Here is a 26,426-nt window from a genome sequence, read left to right as displayed (position 1 = left end):
ATTTCCAAAAAAAAAAAAGTTTTGGACCACATAGTAAATTGTGCAAGTCAGCTGTAAAGTGAGCATAAATATTCCGTAGATGGAAAAAAAGTATCAGAAAATCGATAACTGATGCCATAGGATGCCAAAATAAATCTCAAAAGTCAAAGAATAAGAAGAAAAAAAGAAAGTATTTTTGGTAGGGGTTTGTACATGTAGCAGTAAATTCAGGATAGGTCCCGTTCAGGTCCAGAGGATCATTTCCAGGTGGACGTGAACCTGGACCTGATTGTCTGTGGAAACTTGAGAACTGATAATACTCAAAACAATGGTAATTGGTCAATTTTGCTACAAAGGAATCTCTTTGGTGGATCATTGGACTACCACTGGCATTCTAAAATCCCATCTTCATGTAATAAAGGCTAACTGTACCTTTGCCTGTAGAAACTTGGTACAAGTGACTTTAACCTCTACTCACTTCGCTTTTGTTGTCTTCTTGGCCCGGTAAGACCCCAAACATCCGCCGACATAGTGTGTCCATTTTGCAATTGGCGAACCCCGTTCGTCTGATTTTTTTTCAGGTCTGTTTATTTCAGATTGGTCCAAGAAGAAAAAAAAGGTTTTGCACCGTATAATGTACTGGTCGCAACATCTAACTGTTGGTATACCATACTATGTGTTTGTAGTCCTATGTTTAACCTTCCTGGCCACATTGATTTCATACTGAAGCCAACTTTTTTTTTTTTGGCCAAACTTTTTTTTTATTCGCTCGCTCGCATCAATTTTGGAGTTCCCAGAGAATGTCATCCATATAATCAAATCAACATGGCCTTACGTATATGTTTGTTCTACTGTTATTAGCTCTTGTGAAAATTTTCAAATGAAGATTCTGTAATCTACATTCATATGCATTTCTTTCACTAACCTACATGTATTGGTAAGTAGTAGTATTACTACCACACTGAACAGCAAATGTACACTGCAGTGTTACCTCCGTGGATATTGTTTTGTGTGTATATATTTTTGTGCTATATGATTTTTTTGCTGTTAGGAAGAAGGCGTATAGGTAGATTTCCCCTATCAGCTTGTTCTGGAACCGCAGGGGTGGTTTTGTCAACGAATAACGTCAGAAATAAAAGACAGATATATATGGACAGAAATGTACACTATGCAATTCAAACTATGCAAAATGAGACTAACTTTTCAAAATAAATGACCGAATTCAATCATACCGATGGTTTCATGTTCTGGTCATGCTATGGTCTTGATTTGGGGGGGGGGGGGGGGGCTATGGCTTCCAAACTTTAATGATGGGAACTTCATACTTGTGACATGTGTCTTCATTGAAGATAGGTTAGGGCGAACAAACATGGGTTATGTACATGTGGAAATTATTTGCATAATCAGGGTAGGGTAAACATAAGGCCATGGTACAGCCTCATGTATTCCTCTTAAAAACTACTAGTGTGTACTGATGTGTCTAACATACTGACTTTGCTCATCAATATAAAACCTGTATTAATGAATAATACATTTTCATTTTTGTCCTTGCCATACAGGAGGTTCGGTGCCTTACGTCAGCAGCCAGGAATGTGGTAAGTCCCTTGTGAAATTACAGATCTACAACGCCTTTAGCTGTTTGTTCAATTTCAAGGCATACATCATGGCAAAATTTCACAATGTAGCAGAGAGTGGCGGATGGTTAGCCTACAAATAAAGACGTTATTTCCACAGGATACATTATTTCTACGTGGAGGGGGGGAGGGGGGCAGGGTAGTGCGACCGACATCGATATCTTTAAACGTATCGGTAATTACTGTAACGTGAAAGAGAGTGGGGCGTAAACGCTGCTGAATGTTAGTAAATGAATGACATTTCTTACATTCTCTTCTTTTTCTTCGTTTTCTGCATTCTTTACAAAATCAAAATGGTGATAGGCTATAGTCATCGCGTTTACAACTGTGATAAGTACTAATATTGCCTTAAACATGTTCGGATGGTTGATCATTTCTATAAAAATGACTGATTTTTTTTCCATCTTTTAAGCTGGAAGCACCACAAACATCGCCCTGAACCGCCCTGCGACCCAGTCTAGTACCAAATACCAAGGGGCTGCCGGCCGAGCTGTGGACGGGGACGTTAGCCCTCGCTACGCCGAGAACTCCTGCACCCACACGGCAAAAGAATCCAACCCGTGGTGGCAAGTCGACCTGGGTAAGAGTCAGTGCGTGGATCGAGTCGTCGTCACCAACCGAGAAGATTGCTGCTCCAAAAGGCTGGAAGGGTTCACGGTTCACGTGGGCGACAACCCCGACGTGTATAAGAACCCGACCTGTGGGGGTCCGCAGTCTGTGGGTGGCAAAAAACTCATCGAGGTGGACTGTGGTGGAAAGACGGGCCGATATGTGGGCATCACTTTGAGTGGTAAAAGGAGGACTCTTACGCTATGCGAAGTGCAGGTCTTTGGAGGTACGTTTGTATTGAACCCTCAGACATTATTGGTCCATTACATCTTGAGTAAACTAGAACTTTTGTAATCTACCATTCCCAAGTTTTGAACAAAGTTATCATTTTTGCGAGGTCATATAGGATAGTTTTTTTAGTATGTGTATCAGGTAGACCATGGTGAAGTCATGATCATCTAACTCCATAACATTTTCTTCATCAGAGGACTCGCAACCCCTGTTATTTTGACCGAAGCTTTAAAATCGCGTTAAACTATTTAACTGTTCAGTTCGAACACAAAAAAGTGGACTTACCCAAATTGTTCATTGCCTACTTCAAGGCATTATTTACTAGACGAATATCCCAGATGCCGTCATATGAAGGCCTGTTTTTGTAGTACAATGCTTACACAAAAGTACACACGTTCAAATTTCTAATGAACACTATCGCCTTCTTCAGGATCAACACTGATGACCAATCACTTCCGAACGTTAACTCGCGAGAGTTACGGACACGTGATCTTATTAACACGTGATTTTTCGGATACGTGTCGTCAGCAATTGGTCAAACGTTTAAGTGATTGGCCATCAGTATTGATCCTGAAGAAGGCGACAGTGGTCGTTGAACATTTGATTCGTGTGTAATTTCGTGGTGGAAGAGAGTTAAGTATTGTCGATTACTACCAACACAGATGAGCTTCAATGATATTAAAGGTCTGTCTTTGTATACCCTGAAGAGCGTCCTATTGTTTCCTTAATACAGGAAGTTCAGCAGCTAAAGCAAAATCCGCACCGAAAGTCAGCTCTGCACCACCTGATTCTGGAAGCTGTGGTAAGTACTTGCTGGCATCTAATATCTTTTAATATAACCTATTCAAGTATCTGATTATAAATTTAGTACTTAATGACACGAAATGTAGATCATATAAGGTTGCTCAGAGAAAAACGGAAATATTCTAGACTTCGAAACAAGTATACTGCATGTACCTTTATTTCAGTTTTTTTGCAATTCTTTTGTCTATTAACGGCAATCTGCTCATGATCTGAAGCTATACGTATACTGTTTAGCCGTTGACAGATCTTTAACTCAAGATACTGCCAAGCTAGTTTCCAACAGAACAGGCAATTTTCCTCACACTGACAAACCCTGTCATCGTATACATGTACGTGACGTAAAAGTGATATCTCACTGGATTAGGGAGCCAGTGTGGCACTGCGGGGTTCATTTACTGCGGCAGTGTTGTATTATTTTCGCCAATATTCTAATAACCTAGATATTGCGTAATACGTAAAAGTATGGCTTTGAAGACAACAAAATACACAAAACGTAAGATAATTCGTTCTATATCTTTGAAAATCATTGAGTATGTTTCGAGCCCCGCAGTGCCGAACCGGTACCCAAAATGCTGTGTGAGATACCACCTTAAACAATGCAGGAGTTAGAAAAAATACTAACACTGACTGGGTTTTCGTCTTCTTCCTTTTTAAGCCGTCACCACCACGAACATCGCCCTGAACAAAAAAACGACCCAGTCTAGTACTAGATACGGAGGGGCTGCCGGCCGAGCTGTGGACGGGGACGTTAGTCCTCGCTACGCCGAGAACTCCTGCACCCATACCGCAAAAGAGTCCAACCCTTGGTGGCAAGTCGACCTGGGCAAGAGTCAGTGTGTGGGTCGAGTCGTCGTCACCAACCGGGAAGACTGCTGCTCGGAGAGGCTGGAAGGGTTCACTGTTCACGTGGGGGACAACCCCGACGTGTTTAAAAACCCAACCTGTGGGGGACCGCAGTCTGCGGGTGGCAAAAAACTCATCGAGGTGGACTGTGGTGGAAAGACGGGCCGATATGTGGGCATCACTTTGAGTGGTAAAGGGAGGATTCTTACGCTATGCGAAGTGCAGGTCTTTGGAGGTACGTTTGTATTGAACCCTCAGACATTATTGGTGAATTACATCTTGAGTAAACTAGAACTTTTGTAATCTACCATTCCCAAGTTTTGAACAAAGTTATCATTTTTGCGAGGTCATATAGGATAGTTTTTTTAGTATGTGTATCAGGTAGACCATGGTGAAGTCATGATCATCTAACTCCATAACATTTTCTTCATCAGAGGACTCGCAACCCCTGTTATTTTGACCGAAGCTTTAAAATCGCGTTCAACTATTTAACTGTTCATTTCGAACACAAAAAAGTGGACTTACCCAAATTGTTCATGGCCTACTTCAAGGCATTATTTACTAGACGAATATCCCAGATGCCGTCATATGAAGGCCTGTTTTTGTAGTACAATGCTTACACAAAAGTACACACGTTCAAATTTCTAATGAACACTATCGCCTTCTTCAGGATCAACACTGATGACCAATCACTTCCGAACGTAAACTCGCGAGAGTTACGGACACGTGATCTTATTAACACGTGATTTTTCGGATACGTGTCGTCAGCAATTGGTCAAACGTTTAAGTGATTGGCCATCAGTATTGATCCTGAAGAAGGCGACAGTGGTCGTTGAAAATTTGATTCGTGTGTAATTTCGTGGTGAAAGAGAGTTAAGTATTGTCGATTACTACCAACACAGATGAGCTTCAATGATATTAAAGGTCTGTCTTTGTATACCCTGAAGAGCGTCCTATTGTTTCCTTAATACAGGAAGTTCAGCAGCTAAAGCAAAATCCGCACCGAAAGTCAGCTCTGCACCACCTGATTCTGGAAGCTGTGGTAAGTACTTGCTGGCATCTAATATCTTTTAATATAACCTATTCAAGTATCTGATTATAAATTTAGTACTTAATGACACGAAATGTAGATCATATAAGGTTGCTCAGAGAAAAACGGTAATATTCTAGACTTCGAAACAAGTATACTGCATGTAACGGGGGCCGCCCTAAGACGGTTCCCGTCGTAAGACGGTACGGATTTTTTGCTGATCTTATTATCCATAAGTACACCGTGTTTGTTACCACTGACTATGCTGAATACAAAGGTAAATAAACCAAGTCCATGCACACAGCTTTAATTTGCATTCCAAGTATACTTTAACATATTTACTTCATGTTTTTTAAAAACAGAATTCTAACAGTAATGTTGACATCTTGACAGTGCTGAGTCACTGGCCTCTGCGTATTGACGGCTCGTGTCGCTGACTATACGAACTCTTTCAAGCAGTCACACAACTGCCGATGATACACATAAATAAAGCTCCATTACAAAACAAACACTATGAAAATGGGTCTTCAAATGTTTGTTGAGTAGAAAAGCAACCAAAAGGAAGCGACATAAACATTGCCACCATTGTACTCCCAAGGGAGTGTGGCCGTGAAGGTGGCAGACTAGAGAACGCTCCAAAGATTTATTTGACTGTAACAAATGATTCGTGCTGTCTATGTAAATATGACTTGATAGAGAGATGTAGATGATATTTTCATATAATCAGACAGAGTTTTGTTGATGTTGGCGGTGTCGTTTTTTCGTAATGTTTTTTTTTAGTCGGGCATTCACAATCAGTGCATTCAGCCCATTGCCCGTAAAAACATCAGCTGGATTGTTCTAGGTACAGCCTTCCTCATGTGAGACAAGAAGTACATACAGTCACGATTTTACTGTCAAAAGAAAGCTAAAATATCATACTATTAATTTTTTCTGTGTACTTAAATTTACCACTTACTTCTGAAGAGAGCAAAATGTAATAAAAAGCGTACCAAGTTAGGCACACTGTCCAGCGTAGCATAAATTGGAAGGTTACATACACGAAATTGTCTCACAGTGTTTGCCGTTTGTAACACGCAGCGCGAAAGGTTCATGAACCACATGAATGCATTTCTTATTCAAATATGTTGTTCAAATCCATGTGTAAAAAATTCAGCCATCAAAATTTGGCCACTCTCAGGCAACTAGCGATGGAGCGCCATGAGTTTGAGCGCAAGAAAAAGCGTACCGTGTTGGGGCACCTCCCGTTACCTTTATTTCAGTTTTTTTGCAATTCTTTTGTCTATTAACGGCAATCTGCTCATGATCTGAAGCTATACGTATACTGTTTAGCCGTTGACAGATCTTTAACTCAAGATACTGCCAAGCTGGTTTCCAACAGAACAGGCAATTTTCCTCACACTGACAAACCCTGTCATCGTATACATGTACGTGACGTAAAGGTGATATCTCACTGGATTAGGGAGCCAGTGTGGCACTGCGGGGTTCCTTTACTGCGGCACTGTTGTATTATTTTCGCCAATATTCTAATAACCTAGATATTGCGTAATACGTAAAAGTATGGCTTTGAAGACAACAAAATACACAAAACGTAAGATAATTCGTTCTTTATCTTTGAAAATCATTGAGTATGTTTCGAGCCCCGCAGTGCCGAACCGGTACCCAAAATGCTGTGAGATACCACCTTAAACAATGCAGGAGTTAGAAAAAATACTAACACTGACTGTGTTTTCGTCTTCTTCCTTTTTAAGCCGTCACCACCACGAACATCGCCCTGAACAAAAAAACGACCCAGTCTAGTACTAGATACGGAGGGGCTGCCGGCCGCGCTGTGGACGGCGACGTTAGCCCTCGCTACGCCGAGAACTCCTGCACCCATACGGCAAAAGAATCCAACCCTTGGTGGCAAGTCGACCTGGGCAAGAGTCAGTGTGTGGATCGAGTCGTCGTCACCAACCGGGAAGACTGCTGTTCGAATAGGCTGGAAGGGTTCACGGTTCACGTGGGCGACAACCCCGACGTGTATAAGAACCCGACCTGTGGGGGTCCGCAGTCTGTGGGTGGCAAAAAACTCATCGAGGTGGACTGTGGTGGAAAGACGGGCCGATATGTGGGCATCACTTTGAGTGGTAAAAGGAGGACTCTTACGCTATGCGAAGTGCAGGTCTTTGGAGGTACGTTTGTATTGAACCCTCAGACATTATTGGTGAATTACATCTTGAGTAAACTAGAACTTTTGTAATCTACCATTCCCAAGTTTTGAACAAAGTTATCATTTTTGCGAGGTCATATAGGATAGTTTTTTTAGTATGTGTATCAGGTAGACCATGGTGAAGTCATGATCATCTAACTCCATAACATTTTCTTCATCAGAGGACTCGCAACCCCTGTTATTTTGACCGAAGCTTTAAAATCGCGTTCAACTATTTAACTGTTCATTTCGAACACAAAAAAGTGGACTTACCCAAATTGTTCATGGCCTACTTCAAGGCATTATTTACTAGACGAATATCCCAGATGCCGTCATATGAAGGCCTGTTTTTGTAGTACAATGCTTACACAAAAGTACACACGTTCAAATTTCTAATGAACACTATCGCCTTCTTCAGGATCAATATACTGATGACCAATCACTTCCGAACGTAAACTCGCGAGAGTTACGGACACGTGATCTTATTAACACGTGGTTTTTCGGATACGTGTCGTCAGCAATTGGTCAAACGTTTTATGTGATTGGCCATCTGTATTGATACTGAAGAAGGCGACAGTGGTCGTTGAAAATCTAATCCGTGTGTACTTTTGTGTTGGAAGAAAGTTTAGTATTGTCGATTACTACCAACACAGATGAGCTTCAATGATAAGGTCTGTCTTTGTATACCCTGAAGAGCGTCCTATTGTTTCCTGAATACAGGAAGTTCAGCAGCTAAAGCAAAATCCGCACCGAAAGTCAGCTCTGCACCACCTGATTCTGGAAGCTGTGGTAAGTACTTGATGGCATCTGATATCTTTTACTATAACCTATTCAAGTATCTGATTATAAATTCAGTACTTAATGACACGAAATGTAGATCATATAAGGTTGCTCAGAGAAGAACGAGAATATTCTAGACTTCGAAAAAATTATACTGCATGTACCTTTATTTCAGTTTTTTTGCAATTCTTTTGTCTATTAACGGCAATCTATTAAAGATCTGAAGCTTGACAGATGTTTAACTCAAGATAATGCCAAGCTAGTTTCCAACAAAACAGGGATTTTTCCTAACACTGACAATACCTGTCATCTTATACGTGACGTAGATACAATACTGACGCTGTCTTTTCGCCTTTTTGTTAAGCTTTGACTACCACGAACATCGCCCTGAGCAAAAAAGCGACCCAGTCTAGTACTAAATACCGAGGGGCTGCCGGCCGAGCTGTGGACGGGGACGTTAGCCCTCGCTACGCCGAGAACTCCTGCACCCACACGGCAAAAGAATCCAACCCTTGGTGGCAAGTCGACCTGGGCAAGAGTCAGTGTGTGGGTCGGGTCGTCGTCACCAACAGGGAAGACTGCTGTTCGAATAGGCTGGAAGGGTTCACGGTTCGCGTGGGAGACAACCCCGACGTGTTTAAAAACCCGACCTGTGGGGGTCCACAGTCTGTGGGTGGCAAAAAACTCATCGAGGTGGACTGTGGTGGAAAGACGGGCCGATATGTGGGCATCACTTTAAAGGGCAGAAGGAGGACTCTTACACTGTGTGAGGTGCAGGTATATGGAGGTACGTTACAACTGAATTCTTAATCTGCTGTTGGAAAAAAACATCAAAAGTGCTAATAATGAACCACCTTTTAAGCTTAACTTCGTGTTGGGATTTTCTTCACATACCAAAACTTAAATGAGACATGTTGGATCTTAGTCTTCATGGGCCTTACATTATGAGTTGTCAACATGATCAAAACGTTAAAATCGAGAATCGTAGAATCAGCTGAAAGATTTGTGCACAAAATCATTTCAAATGTTTCCTTTGTAAACCCTAAAATACCTTTTTTTTGTAACGCAGCAAGGGAAGTACCTAAAAGTATAGCCAGCAAGTCACCAGCGGGACCGAATCAATGTGGTAAGTAGTTGAGATGATCAAAAATACTTTTCTTATATCCTATTCCTTAAAGTTTTCGCTATATCGGACTTAAAGATTGAGTCAATTCACAGGGCTTGCGTAAGCTTAATGTTTCTCAATTAGAGATAAGAGATGCTGCTACATTTAGTTCAGTGTGGTAAGAATGGTATTGCCTGGTCATCAGTAACAAAGGCACAAGAAACAACATCAGACTAAATCGTAGAATATTAGTCATATGTAGTAAAGGGCCTAGTTGTACACTTTTATTCAAGTGTGTTGTATATACTTTGGTATGTCATAAAATCATTGTGCAAGCGTAAAAATAAAGCAAGAAGAAGCAAAGATTGAGTAATCATCTGCACGGCCTAAACAAGATGCCTATCGTCAATATTTTGATCTGGAAAGCCAGATAGTAACGCTAGCTCATCTTTATCCGCGGGGAAACCTATATCCGTTGCTTTCAAACATGGGCATTTAGGGATATCAACTCGACGGATGGTAGTTTCAAACCTTAATATTTCGAAAATTACTTGTAACCGCCGTCCGTCAAGTTGATATCCCTTGTTGGGAAACAAAATGAATGTAAGTTACCCCGCTGATAAATGTGTACTAGCGTTAGGTCTAAAACAGACAGTAACAATCCTTTTTGTTCCCTAAATAATTTCATCAGTTTGGTATAATATAGGATATAGCAGAATTCTTGTACACAACCAAAATTAAACTTAGTAATACTTGCTTACGTTTCGATGTCAATCAGGCACCTTCCTCAGAGCTTCTGACTGGAGTTCTGCTTCTCACCGCTATATGTTGCGACGGGACGAGGGGGGGGGGTACAAACTTGAACACGTTAGGGATAATGTTCTCGCCGCAAAAGCGCCACCTACATCGGCTACATATAGCGGCGAGAAGCAGAACTCTAGTCAGAAGCTCTAAGGAAGGTGTCTGATAGACACCGAAACGTAAGCAAGTAAGTTTAATTTTGGTTGTGTACAAGACTTCTACATCCAATCTTTTTTGTTTTTGTTTATTTGATAAGCTGGGGGCACCACCAACATCGCCCTAAACAAACCTGCGGAACAGTCGAGTGTGAGATTCCGTGGAGCTGCCGGCCGTGCAGTAGACGGGAACGATAGCCCCTACTACAAACATAACACCTGCACCCATACGGCAAAGGGACCCAATCCCTGGTGGCGAGTCGACCTGGGCAAGAGCGAATGCGTGGATCGGGTGGTCGTCACCAACCGGAAAGACTGCTGCAAGTACCGGCTGAACGGCTTCACAGTTTACGTGGGAGACAACCCGGACGTGACGTCCAACCCGTCCTGTGGGGGAGCGCAGTCCGTGGTAGGCAAGGACGTCATCACGGTGAACTGTGGCGGCCTGACGGGCCGATATGTGGGGATCGCTCTGAAGGGCGCCAAGAAAGTCCTTACACTCTGTGAGGTGAAGGTCTTTGGAGGTACGACTGCATCGAACTATTAGCCTTCAGATCTTCTCTTTGTTGAACAATGTATCAAATATGAACTTTTGTAGCCATAGTAAACAAACCTCGCACTATGGTACGTACTTACCAAGTTTTTGTCCCGGTAGATATTTCTAACCCCAAGACTCTAGGCGGGGTTCTATAGACGATTCAGGAGGACTAAAGTCCCAGTAATCTCCTGTAGAAAAATTAGTTGAACCATTTATGCACCAAGGTAGTTTTAAGGATACCTCATTTGAGTTTACCAATGCAGTCAAGAGTCCTATGGCTATTCGTTCAGCGTTTGGGACAAACATTGTATGTGAAGAACAATGTTAAGGCAATATTGGAATACTATCGCAACTATTACTGTCAAATGAACGCTTTTCTTTGAAGGCACTACAATACTATCTCTTATTTCTGTAATACAGGAGTACCCACACCTAAAGTCGAAAAGGCACCGCCGAAACTTGGACAATGTGGTGAGTACTCGATATCTGATTAAACAGCGTTTTAAATCCAGTCTGGATACATAGTGTTGACATCCGTCTGTCTCGGAAGACAATGATAGGCTGACAGGGTGGGTTAGGTGACCCGTCTGCCTGGCCTATACTTGGGTTTTTAAGGTGAAGGAGGGTTACACTACTGAATCTTTGTGAAATTATGATAAAAATGATCCTGAAAGCAAGGGATGTGCAACACTAACAGTGACTGTCTTTTTTTCTACATTTTTTTTTAGCTGCAAGTACCAAGAACATCGCCCTGAACCGCCAAGCGGAACAGTCGAGTATTGCATATCGAGGGGCGCCCGGCCGCGCAGTAGACGGGGACGATAGCCCCTTGTACCGCGACAGGTCCTGCACCCATACGAAAACAGAAGCTAATCCTTGGTGGCGAGTCGACCTGGGCAAGAGCGAGTGTGTGCATCAGGTGGTCGTCACCAACCGGAAAGACTGCTGCTCCAACAAGTTGAACGGCTTCACAGTTTACGTGGGAGACAACCCGGACGTGACGTCCAACCCGTCCTGTGGGGGAGCACAGTCCGTGAAAGGGAAGGACGTCATCACGGTGAACTGTGGCGGCCTGACGGGCCGATATGTGGGGATCGCTCTGAAGGGCCGGAGAAGAGTTCTAACGCTCTGTGAGGTGGAAGTCATTGGAGGTATGTGTCTATTGAACTATCATATCTTTGTTGTTCTGTTTTTGTGCCTTGTTGCGAAACGACATGGAACCTCATATGAGGATGAACTGAACTGAACTAAACTGACTAAACTGACTGAACTGCGAAACGACTCACTTTGTGGCGAAATGACATTGGCGAAATGACATTGTGACGAAACAACCTTATACCAATGAATGGATGTTTATTTTGTACTGTTACTGTTACTGATCACTTATATTACATATAGACTAATCTTAACACGATTTTTAAAGTCGAATGGCGGATCCTGATCCCAAAGTTATCTATTAGCACCTGTCACAGAGTGTACGAACTACAGGAGTATGTGTTGACGATCACAATAGACTTTTGAATTCTTGAACATCTGCCGCAGTGTTGGAAATGATTTTATCCTAGTGCAATTCGTGTTAACACTTATTTGTTGGTCACGAAAAAATCCTTGTCGATAGCAAAGTTAATCTTTGTAATTCTTAGTGCATGGTTGAAATTAAAAAAAAGAAATGTGTCATAGTTATTGGAGGTACATTTTCAGATTAGTTTCAACTCTTTTCTTCTGTTGTTTCTGCAAAACAGGTACCCCAGCACCTAAGACGCCAGCGAAAATTGGACAATGTGGTAAGTATCTCATAAAATAACCGTATTTTAATTGAACAGCAATTGTACCAAGATATAAGCATGGCATCTATTGGTACTGTGACATTACTACAGTTCTCTAAATCTAATCTACTTATACAAGGGTGCATAGTATGAGATAAAAATGGTCTTTTGCAATCTTTGGAGGGATTTCTAACTTCTAGGCATTCTTTGAGATATTGCCCTATTTGCACATGTCATAATGTATTTAAATCTACTATCAAAGTCCATTGAGGTAAATGTGAGTGAGTGACTTTTATTAACATGTACATACTATTAACATGTACGTACATACATAAATAAAAAGATCATCTTTGTTTGTTAAAGATAACAAAATTTTCGACTCTTCAACTCCTAGAACCCAATTTTGGATAGTGGAAGCATTTAGATAAGTCCTTTTTTATTTCTAATTAATCTCATTTCTTTGTGTTGGCAAATACAGTTCAACTTTGAGATAGATCTATAACTATTAGTTGACATGGTGTCTTACACTGTTATCACTGAACACTCACTTTTTTCCAGCTGGAAGCACCACGAACATCGCCCTAAAACAGCAAACGACCCAGTCCAGTACTGCCTTTAAGGGCGCTCCCGGCCGGGCTGTAGACGGGAACCGTAACGCCATCTATGCGCAGAAGTCCTGTTCCCATACGGCAATGGAACGTAACCCATGGTGGCGTGTGGACCTGGGCAGCAGCCAGTGTGTGGATCGGGTGGCTGTCGTCAAGCGGCAACGCTGCTGTGGGCAATGGCTAGAAGGCTTCCAGGTTGGCTTTTCATTATCCATTTTTGAAACAAAACACATAGACAAAATTAACGTACTGGCAGAAGAAAACCATCCTCCTACGCAGGGATATCCAACAGCAAACCCGTCTGTCTGGATGTATCCTGCTGTTTCAACCGTCACTCTTAGTTCCTGTGGACGCCCCCCTATCCAACCAGCTGTCAGTCAATCAGAGAATATGCCTTTCAGTTTCGAAAGGGGTCTCGCGAACATAATGCCGGGTAAGCTCATTAATATTCATAAGCAGGTCGGTTAGGAACTAAGAGTGACGGTTGAAACAGCAGGGTACATCCGGACAGGCGGCTTGGCTGTTGGATGTCCCTTCGTACGAGGATGAAGAAAACGGAAACAAAAAGGACATGACAATTGGTCATGACAAACAGTTAACAAATAACCGAATCAACTTTGAAAGTCTATCCATTGCAGGCATGTCAACTGCTTGAAATTTCACGATGTGTTTCTTGTTACCTGGATGTCAAACTTTATGATATCCGACCTATCCTATATTGATATAAATAACAGTTTATGATGGTATTATCAGGTTATTTCTGTATTAATAGTAAAAACTATCAAACTGTCAAACTATGCAACTCTCTGAATGGTAACTATATTTACTTATGTATAAAAACGGGTATTCAAAACAATGTCCATCGCTATCTCCAAGCAAAATAGTATCCTTACTTTTTTGTCTATAAGTCGTTGAATGGTCTTGCATTGAACAGATATGTTTAAAACGTTACCTATGGTGACAGAATATTAAATTATGTTGTTGTTTTTTCTCTTCAAGGTTTATGTAGGTGACAACCCAAACGTGATGGAAAATCCCAAGTGTGGCGGGTTGCAGTCTGTTGAAGGGAAGGACGTCATCACGGTGAACTGTGGCGGACTGACGGGCCGGTATGTGGGGATCGCTCTGCCGGGCAAGAGGCAGTACCTCATCCTGTGTGAAGTGGAGGTGTACGGAGGTAGGTTTTTTTTTTTTTGTTAATTAAGAAATATCAAGTAAATTTGATGGTTGACGTCTACATGTTATTGTTTCCCGATTAAAAATCATTTTTTCGGGATGGTTAACAATACAAAAATGTACTAAAATGTGCCAATAGATTTTGCTGTAGTCTGATAATTGTACTTGTAAAACTTGCGCTATGAAGGTAGCCATGACTGTAGTTGCAGAAGGGAAACTTGCTGGATAGTTGTAAAAGTAGAACCAATATGGAAGCCATGAATGTAGTTGCCATATTGGTAAGGGATACAAATTACAAGTATGCTACTCTATTGTACTTCTTAAATGCTGTTATGCCATGTTTTGTCACTTCAGTTCTTACAACGTTTATGGTGTCTAAAGTATGTTGACGATTTTGTCTTACTCCTTTTTACGCATCTTCAGCCATTCTGTTTGCTAGAATAAATATCTATAAGATGAAATGACTTCAAAGATAGTAGACCGAAGTTCAGTTGAATTTACAGAAAACAGTTATATCAAAAGTTTTTTTTTAGACAAGAATGCTTGTTCATTCTAGGGTATATGATAATTTATATGTTTTTAAAATTGAACATGTGCTAAGACGTCTGAAAGGAATTTGAAAAGGATGGCAAAATGAAGTTTTGCTATCTTTTCTTGTACCTGTCTTTAAAGGACAAATAGATAATAATCCTGTATTTGATTTTACAGGTTCAGAGGGTAAAGTTGAAAAGGTCGAAGAGACAGGTAAGCCTTCTTACTTGGTGTTAGCAAGATACGGTTGTTGATCGGTGACTGTTTGGTAAACAACCATTTGGTAGTGCTGAATGGCAGAATAGCCAGGCTAGCGGACACAAGATCTAGAGATCACTAGAGACCCAGCTAGATGTTGACGGGAAAATTTTCTTTACACGAAAGTTCCTGGACTTCTGCTTGAAGTTTAATAGTAATGTTAAGAAAAGGAATGGATTCAGCCTCCCAGTACCGTGCCATGCACATAGTAGGTAACGACCCACTGTCCCTATGGCATCTGGCAGGCCTCTACCTTTAACTTTACCTCTACCTTATACTTTATCATTTAGAACGTGTGAGGAGGCCCACGAGTGAATGCTTTGCAACAAGTTATATATCCAAGACCTTTTATAAATGAATGACAATTCTTCTCGTAAAATTTTGCAGGTACATCACTGGCGCTGCAGCCACCTAAACCAGGTAAGTCCTTAAACTCGACGTTTGCAATCACGTGATTGTGGTATGACTCAGCGTCCGCCATGTTAGGGCTCTGAAGATGACTGTCAATCAATGGTGCAACCATGACAACCAATCGACGGTTCGGTAAAGAGGGTTTTGAAAAGTATCATGAGTGAATGCCTTTTAGTATGTCCTTATGACAAGTTTGAGCATGACAAAAGCATTCGGGACGGCCCAAAAAGTGTGCAGAAATATCTGAAATGCAGTGAGAATTTCTAGAATGCATTACAAATACCTAGGAATATACGAGGATAAGTCATGCTGAAGGCATTACGGCTTCCACTTCTAGATCTCGTGTGAAGGGACCTTTAGCGGCCTGCCCTGGAACTAGTAGTATTGTTACTTCCACTACTAGTATATTATTACTAGTTGCCTTATGCATTATAACGTTACCTAAGTTTGCGATACATTGTACCCGTTTTACAATTGTTGTGCAATAAACTTTTACTTGACTATAAGAAGTCAGCTTGATTCCGGCCAGTGCACGTGTGTCGTTCAACTGACATGCACGCTACCTAATATTTTATCATATATTGACGATTGTGCAGCCCAGCCTAGCAAAAACAAAACCACTTGCAGGACGGAGTGGACTATCAAAAATATCGCACTTTCACAAATATCAAACATACACTAATGAACGCTTGTCTTTGTAGACACTTTAATCTTTTTCCATTGTTTCTATAATACAGAAGCACCGCCAGCTAAAATCGCCAAGGAACCGCCTAAACTAGGACAATGCGGTAAGTACTCAGAAGAACTCAAAATTATCTTTTAAACTACTTACTCCGATAACATATTATTTCTTCCAAACTCCAGCTATAATCGTTGTCTATTTATTGGCAGTCCGTAATGTAACGTCATAGAATCAGTTTTTTCCTCATTCCTAGATATAGAATGGAGTTGGACACCCAATGAATTGGGAAAATCGAATTTTTGCAATGACAATTCGAATTCAAACTTGATTCAAACAGATCTACAACTATTAGTTAGTTATTGAGTGAGGAACTGTTTTGACTGTTAATCGTTTGCTAGCTGGAGGTACCACGAACATCGCCCTAAACCAACAAACGACCCAGTCCAGTACTGCCTTTAAGGGCGCTCCCGGCCGGGCTGTAGACGGGAACCGTAACGCCATCTATGCCCAGAAGTCCTGTTCCCATACGGCAATGGAACGTAATCCATGGTGGCGTGTAGACCTGGGCAGCAGCCAGTGTGTGGATCGGGTGGCTGTCGTCAAGCGGCAACGCTGCTGTGGGCAATGGTTGGAAGGCTTCCAGGTTGACATTTTATTATTCATTTTTGAAGCAAAACACATAATTATATAGACAAAAACCAAACAGAACTAACCACGTACTAGACGTATAATAACACGAAAACCACAACACGGACATTACTTATTAGTTATTACAAACAGTCCTGCAACTGAATTAATTCTAAAATTCTATCAAGAGCCAACTTCTTGACATTCTATGATGTGTATCTTGTTTCCTGGACGTCAAACGTATAGTTTGTGATATGCTTCAAAATCTGCTCTGCGTACCTTGTTTATTAAACTACAAATATCATCCAAACAACACAACCGATACATTTTTGTACCTTTTCAATACAAAAATCGAAGGCTTCCAGGTGGACTTCTCTTCATTCATTTTTGAAACGAAACACATAGACAACATTAACGACTGTCATAAGAAAACGAAAACAAAATGGACATGACAATTGGTCACGACAAACAGTTATTATGTAACCTAATTAACTCTAAAAGTCTATCCATTGACGAAATGTCAACTGCTTGAAATTTCACGATTTGTTTCTTGTTACCTGGATGTCAAAACGTTATGATATCCGACCTATCCTATATTGATATAAATAACAGTTTATGATGGTATCATCAGGTTATTTCTGTATTAATAGTAAAAACTATCAAACTGTCAAACTATGCAACTCTCTGGATGGTAACTATATTTACTGATGCCTAGGTTACACATAGCCGAATTTGGCTCCCGACTCTCTCCCGACTATGGTTTAGGAGTGATTCGGGAGCTAGTCGGCTGTAGTCGGCTGGCGTTCGGGTGAGTCGGCCGGCGTTCGGGTGAGTCGGCTGGTGTTCGGCTGCCTCAGCCGAATGTTTTGAAATGTTCAAAACATTCGGCTCTGAATGGCTGGTCGGGAATGGGTCGGTTGGTGGTCGGCTGGTGTTCGGCATGGTCGGCTAGTGTTCGGCTGGTGTTCGGGAGTAACTCAGCAGTCAAATTTTAACTGCTTAACCAAGCCATAAACACTGATAAATACTCCCCGCTTGTTTCCAACCTACCAACGATTCACCCGAAACCCATAGACAAACCTCTGCTAACTCAATCCCAAGAAAAATGACTATTACCAGGGCGTAGGCGAATCATCCCCGAACTTCACACGACCGACATCCAGCCAAAAACAAAAAGAACCATAAATACCATATTAGAGCTATCTGTGATCCAAATTTGATCTCTTGGTGATGTTTACATAATAGAGGAAAGGATTATTTTGATGAAAAATGAAAATGGCTACTTTTTTTAAAAATCGCTGATTATGTCCATTTCACATCGTAAGAGGGTCACAATCGGTAGGGAATCAGTCTGGAGTGATTCGGCAGTCTGCGGCTGGAGGTCGGGATGGTTGGTAATAGGTTAGTTAGCATTTGGGACACAGTCGAGAGTAAGTCATTTACTGGTCGGGAAATGGTTGGGACATGTTCGGGACATGTTCGGCGCTAAAAGATAGGCGTGGTCAGACTGCTCCCGAACACCAGCCGACCTGAGTCGGCTAAGGGTCGGCTGGTGTTCGGGAGCTAAATTCGGCTATGTGTAACCTAGGCATTATGTATAAAAACGGGTATTCAAAACAATGTCCATCGCTATCTCCAAGCAAAATAGTATCCTTACTTTTTTGTCTATAAGTCGTTGAATGGTCTTGCATTGAACAGATATGTTTAAAACGTTACCTATGGTGAGAGAATATTAAATTATGTTATTCTTTTTTCTCTTCAAGGTTTACGTAGGTGACAACCCAAACGTGATGGAAAATCCCAAGTGTGGCGGGTTACAGTCTGTAAAAGGGAAGGACGTCATCACGGTGAACTGTGGCGGACTGACGGGCCGGTATGTGGGGATCGCTCTGCCGGGCAAGAGGCAGTACCTCATCCTGTGTGAAGTGGAGGTGTACGGAGGTAGGAAAAGTAAATTTTATGGATGTCGTCAGCACGTTCATTAGTTGTTTTTCGGATAAAAAAAATCAAGATTTTTTTATTCTTCAGGAATGATTAACATTACAAAAATGTACTAAATGGACTGATACATTTTGTACTTGTAATCGTAATTGTACTTGTAGACGTTACACTATGGAGGTAGCCATGACTGTAGTTGCAGAAGTAAAACTTGTTGGATAGTTGTAAAATTGGCACCAATGTTGAAGTCATGGATGTAGTTGCTATCTTGGTAAGTGATACTAGTATAGCACACTATTGTACTTCTTAAATGCTGCTATGCCATGTTTTGTCACTTCAGTTCTTACAACGTTTATGGTATCTATGTTGAAGATTCTGTCCTGTCTTTTTACGCATCTTCAGCCATGATTCTGTTTGCTAGAATAAATATCAATAATATGAAATGACTTCATAGTTTATAGACATATAGACCGAAATTCATCAGTTGAATGTAAAACATACAATACCAAGAGTTTATTAGACAGGAATGCTTGTTCATTCTCTGGTATATAATCATTTATATTTCTTTAAAATTGAACATAAGCTAAGAAGTCGGAAAAGAATCTGATAAAGATGGCAAAATGAAGTTTGCTATCTTTTCAGGGTCTACCTGTCGTTAAGAGCAAATAAATAATCATCCTGTATTTGATCTTACAGGTTCAGAGGCTAAAGTTGAAAAGGTCGAAGAGACAGGTAAGCCTTCGTCATACTTGGTGTTAAGCAAGGTATGGTTTGGTGATCGGTGGCTGTTTCTTAACCAACCATTTGGCGGCGCTGAATGGCCGAATAACCAGGCTAGCGGACACGCGATCGAGGTATCACTGGATCAATGCCTGGAGTTCCTAGCTAGAAGTTGTCTGACGGGAATATTCTCTTTACACGACTTTCCCCGGGTGCTTAACTTCGGCTTGGGAGGTAAAAGACGAAGCAAGGAGAGGGATGGGTTCAGCCTCCCAATACCTTGCCATACACATAGTAGAGAACGACCCACTGTCCCTACGGCATCGAGCAGGCCATTCAGGACTTCGTGACTATATGTTGTACAACATATGTAAGACCTTTTACAACTAAATGACAATTCTTCTCGTAAAATTTTGCAGGTACATCACTGATACCGCAGGCACCTAAACCAGGTAAGTTTTGAAACTTGACGTTTCGCGTCCAATCTCGTGAGTGTGGTATGTCTTAGCGTCCGTCATTTTAGGACTCTGAAGACGACTGGTGCAACCATCATAACCCATCGACAGTACGGTAAAGAGGGTTTTTATAAGTACCATGGGTGAATGTCTCATGATATGTCCTGAAACAAATAAAAGACAATTAATGTTGTAAATTTTTGTTCATTTTGTAACTGTTGTATGACTCAGCACCCGCCATATTTGAGAGTTTGTCTATTCCTGGGTATTTGTTGTGCTTTTAGGCATCCTCACTGCATTCTAGATATTCTTTTGGCCACATTCAGGATTTGAAGTGGCTTGCCGTTTCGGTTCTCCATCGAACGAGATCAGAATGTTTCGAATAATGTTGGAATGCCGTAGAATGCGGTCACCTTGCAGATAGAATACTATTTGAATGCCGTATTTCTCCACTTCAAATGCATCTAGAAAGTTTTAAGCATCACAATAGCATTTGGAACGGCCCCAAGAATGTGTACAAATATCTGAAACTTCTAGAATGCACTACAAATATTAATGCTCAGGAATATACAAATATAGTTCTTGGACCTATAAGTGAGCTTGATTCCGGCCGGTGCACCTATGTCGTTCACCTAACATGCAAGCTACCTAATCTTTTACCATATATTGACGACTGTGCAGCCCAGCCTAGCAAAAACAAAACCACTTGCAGGACGGAGTGGACTATCAAAAATATCGCACTTTCACAAATATCACGCATACACTAATGAACGCTTGTCTTTGTAGACACTTTAATCTTTTTCCATTGTTTCTATAATACAGAAGCACCGCCAGCTAAAATCGCCAAGGAACCGCCTAAACTAGGACAATGCGGTAAGTACTCAGAAGAACTCAAAATTATCTTTTAAACTACTTACTCCGATAACATATTACTTCTTCCAAACTCCAGCTATAATCGTTGTCTATTTATTGGCAGTCCGTAATGTAACGTCATAGAATCAGTTTTTTCCTCATTCCTTGATATAGAATGGAGTTGGACACCCAATGAATTGGGAAAATCAAATTTTTGCAATGACAATTCGAATTCAAACTTGATTCAAACAGCTCTATAACTATTAGTTAGTTATTGAGTTAGGAACTGTTTTGACTATTAATTGTTTGCCAGCTGGTGGTACCACGAACATCGCCCTAAACCAACAAACGACCCAGTCCAGTACTGCCTTTAAGGGCGCTCCCGGCCGGGCTGTAGACGGGAACCGTAACGCCATCTATGCGCAGAAGTCCTGTTCCCATACGGCAATGGAACGCAATCCATGGTGGCGTGTGGACCTGGGCAGCAGCCAGTGTGTGGATCGGGTGGCTGTCGTCAAGCGGCAACGCTGCTGTGGGCAATGGCTGGAAGGCTTCCAGGTGGACTTTTCATCATAGTTTAAAAAAACAAAATACAAACACAAAACCTAAACAAACTAAACCACTGGCACGATAAGACAATAACATAAAAAGGACATGAAAATTAGTTATGACAAACAGTCATGCAACTGAATTAATTCTAAAATTCTATCAAGAGCCAACTTCTTGACATTCTATGATGTGTATCTTGTTTCCTGGACGTCAAACTTATAGTTTGTGATATGCTTCTAAATCTGCTCTGCGTACCCTGTTTATTAAACTACAAATATCATCCAAACGACACAAGCGATACATTTTTGTACCTTTTTAATACAAAAATCGTCAGCTAGCATTGAACAAATTTTGAAACTTTGGCATTGGGTTTGCTCTTCAGTATCTCAAAAGCTTCAATGCGTTTCTGTCAAATTAGTTTTTAAACATTCCGTGAGTACATATACTTACAATATTTTCCTTATGTATACATATTCCAAACAATGTTCACCGCCATCTCCAAGCAAAATGACATTCTTACTTCTTTGCCTACAAGTGGTTGAATGGGCTTGAATTGAACAGTTCTTTTTTTTTTATTTAAAGTGTTGACGAAATTGATTTTTTTTCTGGCTTCAGGTTTACGTAGGGGACAACCCTAACGTGATGGAAAACCCCAAGTGTGGCGGGTTGCAGTCTGTTGAAGGGAAGGACGTCATCACGGTGAACTGTGGCGGACTGACGGGCCGGTATGTGGGGATCGCTCTGCCGGGCAAGAGGCAGTACCTCATCCTGTGTGAGGTGGAGGTGTACGGAGGTAGGAAAAGTAAATTTTATGGATGTCGTCGTACGTTCATTGTTTGTGTTTTTCTGGATAAAAAAAATCAAGCTTATTTTTTTCTTTTTCCGGAATGTTTAACATTGCAAAAATGTTCTAAAATATTAATAGATTTGCTGTAGTCTGATAATTGTACTTGTAGAAGTTACACTATGAAGGTAGCCATGACTGTAGTTGCAGAAGTGAAACTTGTTTAATAGTTATAAAATTGGCACCAATGTGGAAGCCATATTTGTAGTTGCCATGTCGGTAAGGGATGCAAGTATACTACACTACGTACTTCTTAAATGCAGTTATGCCATGTTTTGTCACTTCAGTTCTTACAACGTTTATGGTGTCGATGTTGAAATGTTGTTATTTATTTTTTACGCATCTTCAGTCATTCTGTTTGCTAGAACTAATAAATATCAATAAGATGAATTTACTTCATAGTTTAAAGACATGTAGACCGAAGATCAGTTGAATGTACAACATACAATACAAAGAGTTTATTAGACAAAAAGGCCTGTTCATTCTAGGGTATATTATCATGTATATGTCTTTAGAATTGGACATGTGCTAAGAAGTCGGAAAGGAATCTTTTCACGTTGTACCTGTTGTTAAGTTAAGGGAAAATGAATAATCATCCTTTATCTTACAGGTTCAGAGACTAAAGTTGAAAAAGTCGAAAAGACAGGTAAGCCTACATGATTGGTGTTAAAGCAAGATATGGCTTGGTGATCGGTGACTTTTTCTGAACCAATCATTTGGCGGCGCTGAATGTCCGAATAGGCAGGCTAGCAGACACGAGATCAAGTGATCACTGGAGACCCTAGGTAGACGTTGACGGGAAAATTCTGTTTACACGACAGTTCTTGGGTAGTTGACTTCGGCTTGGGAGGAAAAAGAGTATGTAAGAAAAGGAATGGGTTCAGCCTCCCAATACCGTGCCATGCACATAGTAGTCAACGACCCACTGTTCCTATGGCATCAGGCAGTCCTTTACCTCTACCTTTACCTCTACCTTTACCTTTACCTTTACCTTTACCTTTACCTTTACCTCTACCTTATACGTTATCATTTGGAACGTGTGAGGAGGAGTTTAAAAGGACCATGAGTGAATGCTATACAACAAGTCATAAGCATTACCTTTTACAAGTAAATGACAATTCTTCTTGTAACATTTTGCAGGTACATCACTGGCGCTGCAGGCACCTGAAATAGGTAAGTCCTTAAACTTGACGTTTGCAATCACGTGACTGTAGTATGACTCACCGTCCGCCATGTTAGAGGATTAAAGATGTCTGTCAATCAATTGTGTAATCATCACACCCCATCGACAGATCGGGAAATGGGGTTCTGAAAAGTACCACGAACACGAAAAGTACCATTGATACAAATAAATGATGTTGTAAATCTTGATTCATGTAACTGTGGTATGACTCACTATCTGCGTTGAGCGTTGGAAAGCGATGCAATCCCCATAGTCCGCGCAATTCCCATAGTCCGTTGAAAACCCTTTCCTTTAGTGCAATAGAGATTATAAAATTACACATGGAAGGGATACTGTAAACAAAGATGAGACACAAATTAACTTAGTAATGAAACACATGTACCTGCTGTTCTGCCCAATACTTCGCATCGATGTTGGATTTCAAACGTAATTGCTGTTGATAAATGTGTACGTTATTTCTAATTATGTAGTTCAGTGAACATGAAGGTTTGTTAAAGAAATTACATTGGTATTATACTCTTTCGATGTTATATTTTATCTTCTGTTTCCTTGGGGGGGTATATTTCTTTTCAAACTGCAAGTTTTTAAATGTGTCCCTTTTTACATTTGTACAGACCCTTGCAAGAACGCGGAGTGTCAGAATGACGCAACGTGTGAACCCGACGGTGAAAGCTTCAAGTGTATCTGTCCCAAAGGATATGCAGGGACCAAGTGCGAAACAAGTGAGTATTCATAACTATATATACCTTCGTTCTTTTTCGGAAGACCATCCCTTTTTATACACATTTTTTGGCAACATTATGTTTAACATTATTATCATGTATTATCTTTCGACCAAGCTACAAAATCTGATTTCACACCTAATAGAACAAAAAAATGGGTAATATTTCTGATTCTCAAGCTTATCTTTCTCTCCTAAAGACGTTGACGACTGTGTAGACAACCCTTGTCAGAACGAGGGAACTTGTGAAGACGGACTGGACGGTTTTACCTGCATCTGTCCTAAAGGATTTGCAGGCAACTTGTGTGAAACCAGTGAGTATTTCATACAATCACTTTTTTACAAAAAAAATATGACATTGAACCATTACTTTATCTCTTTTTTTGGCAACGATCCTTTTCTTCTTAGTGTTATTTTCGTTTCCGAATATTACAGCAGAACGTATAACACTGATTGAAAAGATTAATGAAATCCATTTCTTTAACGTTCTTCCTTATAGACGTTGACGACTGTGCAGACAACCCATGTCAGAACGACGGAACTTGCCAAGACGGAGTTGACGGTTTTACCTGCATCTGTCCTAAAGGATTTGCAGGCAACTTGTGTGAAACCAGTGAGTATTTCTTACAATCACTTTTTTTCCAAACAACATGACATTGAGCCATTACTTTATCTCTTTTTTGGAACAATCCTTTTCTTCTTAGTGTTATTTTCATTTCCAAAAGTTACAGCATAGCGTATTACACTGATTGAAAAGTTTAGTAAAATCCATTTCTTTAACGTTCTTCTTATAGACGTTGACGACTGTGCAGCCAACCCTTGTCAGAACGAGGGAACTTGCCAAGACGGAGTGGACGGTTTTACCTGCATCTGTCCTAAAGGATTCGCAGGCAACCTTTGCGAAACTAGTGAGTATTTGTAAACATCACTTCGTCCTATAAACAATGATTTCTTAGTAATACCCTCACTTCATCATTTTATACAGACGTTGTAATGTAATTGGTTATGGTTACCGCTTATGCTATGTTCATCTCTGTATTTTGCTGCAAAACCGAGCCTTACTGATTGGCAGACCTAGATGAGAATATAAAACTTCTTTGATCTTTATAATTTTTAAGACGTTGACGACTGTGCAGACAACCCTTGTCAAAACGACGGAACTTGCCAAGACGGAGTGGACGGTTTTACCTGCATCTGTCCTAAAGGATTTGCAGGCAACTTGTGTGAAACCAGTAAGTAATCATATCACATATCTCCCCCATAGTAAACATGCATCCTCTTACGCACGGTCCCCAACCCGCTAATCGCCTATGTGGGGACCCTGCTATCTGAAGGGCCACCCCCGGCAACTGACCGCCCTGCTTATAAATATTAATGAGCTTACCCTTATATGGGAACTAGGCAATCAGCGCCTAATCAGGCCTTTGCGAGATTCCTTTTAAAACTGAAAAGCTATTTTCTGATTGGCTGACAGCTGGTTTGTGGCGACGCTCACAGTAACCGGGAATGGCCCTTCAGATAGCAGGGTCCCCACATAGGCGATTAGCCGGTTTGGGACAGTGCGTAGGAGGATGTGAACATGTACACTGCACGAAAACCGCTCTTTTTTCACCAACCTTTGCTTGGAGAGTACTGTTTTATGATTTTGTGGCATCTATCACTTTTAAGATGTGTCACGAAAAGTGAAAGCTCTCCAGCAGTAGCGCAGAAGACTTTTACTGATCAAATAAAGGAATCAGCTCACACAAGGAGGGTAAATTGGCAGAAGAATTGTCAGCAGGAAAAAGTGTTAAGACTTAAGTCATGATCAAATCAGCACATCATTCCGTGCTTAGTGACACAATGGGCAAGCTTTTCTTCTAGGCGCAGTTCTTGGTCAGTTCTTCCATTCTTGCAATTCTCATCTCACAATTCCGAATTATCACTGATAATGACACAATATGTGTTGAAGAAGAAAAGAAACACCTAGTGTGGGGGCTTTTAAAACTTAACTCTATGCGGTTACAACACTTAGTTTATCTGTTCCGGGCCATTGTTTTGAATGATTTGTAAAAACAGTGTACGAACTAACTGTTGGTGGGATGCAAAAAATAAATCAGTCGCTACATCATTTTAACATAACCATACATTTAATTTGATACTTAGGCTATTTTCATTCTTTATTTTCTTACAGATATTGACAACTGCACCCCCAACCCTTGTCAGAATGGCGGGACATGTAATGACTTGGTGAACGCTTTCCTGTGCAGCTGTAAGAATGGATACGGTGGAAACCTGTGCGAGATAGGTGAGTCTTAATGACTTCAAGTAATGTTATACTAGCTCTGGTTGCTTCACCATAGCCGTTTGCCGTAAAGTAGTCTACCTACATCAGAAAGTAACAAGTCAAAAGGCCAAACATAACC

The 26,426-nt window shown here is 40.9% G+C and overlaps 1 protein-coding gene across 14 annotated transcripts in view; it reads left to right on the top strand.

Moving 5' to 3' along the window:
* Nucleotides 1–26,426, top strand: part of LOC118412621 — a 37,639-nt gene that overhangs the window by 6,704 nt on the left and 4,509 nt on the right. Inside the window, exons 2-29 of one of the 14 annotated variants that reach the window (XM_035815583.1) lie at nt 1,539–1,574; nt 2,026–2,448; nt 3,187–3,255; nt 3,913–4,335; nt 5,074–5,142; nt 6,882–7,304; nt 8,042–8,110; nt 8,466–8,888; nt 9,171–9,227; nt 10,264–10,686; nt 11,121–11,171; nt 11,429–11,851; nt 12,443–12,484; nt 13,025–13,269; nt 14,074–14,251; nt 14,959–14,994; nt 15,427–15,459; nt 16,188–16,238; nt 16,531–16,775; nt 18,523–18,700; nt 19,394–19,429; nt 19,837–19,869; nt 23,915–24,022; nt 24,222–24,335; nt 24,521–24,634; nt 24,816–24,929; nt 25,140–25,253; nt 26,195–26,308. In XM_035815583.1, the coding sequence (XP_035671476.1) occupies nt 1,539–1,574; nt 2,026–2,448; nt 3,187–3,255; nt 3,913–4,335; nt 5,074–5,142; nt 6,882–7,304; nt 8,042–8,110; nt 8,466–8,888; nt 9,171–9,227; nt 10,264–10,686; nt 11,121–11,171; nt 11,429–11,851; nt 12,443–12,484; nt 13,025–13,269; nt 14,074–14,251; nt 14,959–14,994; nt 15,427–15,459; nt 16,188–16,238; nt 16,531–16,775; nt 18,523–18,700; nt 19,394–19,429; nt 19,837–19,869; nt 23,915–24,022; nt 24,222–24,335; nt 24,521–24,634; nt 24,816–24,929; nt 25,140–25,253; nt 26,195–26,308 (4,644 nt within the window). Of the gene's footprint in view, nt 1–1,538; nt 1,575–2,025; nt 2,449–3,186; nt 3,256–3,912; nt 4,336–5,073; nt 5,143–6,881; nt 7,305–8,041; nt 8,111–8,465; nt 8,889–9,170; nt 9,228–10,263; nt 10,687–11,120; nt 11,172–11,428; nt 11,852–12,442; nt 12,485–13,024; nt 13,270–14,073; nt 14,252–14,958; nt 14,995–15,426; nt 15,460–16,187; nt 16,239–16,530; nt 16,776–18,522; nt 18,701–19,393; nt 19,430–19,836; nt 19,870–20,694; nt 20,746–21,037; nt 21,283–21,888; nt 22,067–22,727; nt 22,764–23,257; nt 23,341–23,914; nt 24,023–24,221; nt 24,336–24,520; nt 24,635–24,815; nt 24,930–25,139; nt 25,254–26,194; nt 26,309–26,426 lie in introns of those variants that run through there. The other 13 variants (XM_035815584.1, XM_035815586.1, XM_035815585.1 and 10 more) reach the window with 13 other exon arrangements.

This window comes from Branchiostoma floridae, chromosome 3 (assembly GCF_000003815.2).
Source record: "Branchiostoma floridae strain S238N-H82 chromosome 3, Bfl_VNyyK, whole genome shotgun sequence".
In the NCBI taxonomy this organism is placed as follows: Eukaryota; Metazoa; Chordata; class Leptocardii; order Amphioxiformes; family Branchiostomatidae; genus Branchiostoma; species Branchiostoma floridae.
This window is presented reverse-complemented; position numbering and strand designations above follow the sequence as displayed.